Below are 360 nucleotides of genomic sequence, written 5' to 3' on the forward strand. Positions count from 1 at the left end.
CATGTGATCTTCTTTCGTAGTACCAAATTCGCTATATATCTTCAACATTTCTCCAGCAAATTAAATATACTCAAGCCATTGACACGAATTCTGAGTTTATTAGTAATATCACAAATTTTTTTGCAGGGTGAGAATTTGGATCATCAAAACCATACAAATTCAGAAACAGACAATGTGAAGGAGCAATCCATGATAGTGAATGGCACATCTCATGCATTTCGTGGTTGGTATGCTGATGGACCCTGGCAAGGTAATAATAATAATAGTATTATTGCTTCTTTTTATTTTAAGAAAAATGTAAATAGATATTTTTCTATCCCAAGGCTTAAACCTAATCCAAAAAGTGTACTCAAACCAAGA

At 32.8% G+C, this 360-nt stretch overlaps 1 protein-coding gene across 1 annotated transcript in view; it reads left to right on the forward strand.

The window, feature by feature from the left end:
- The window catches only part of LOC107491055 (spermidine synthase 2), a gene marked incomplete at its 3' end in the record, with an annotated part of 17,766 nt that overhangs the window by 9,985 nt on the left and 7,421 nt on the right, over positions 1–360 (forward strand). The window contains 1 exon segment of the mRNA XM_016111828.3: positions 127–250. Coding sequence (XP_015967314.1) covers positions 127–250 — 124 coding nt within the window.

Source organism: Arachis duranensis, chromosome 5 (assembly GCF_000817695.3).
Source record: "Arachis duranensis cultivar V14167 chromosome 5, aradu.V14167.gnm2.J7QH, whole genome shotgun sequence".
Classification (NCBI taxonomy): domain Eukaryota; kingdom Viridiplantae; phylum Streptophyta; class Magnoliopsida; order Fabales; family Fabaceae; genus Arachis; species Arachis duranensis.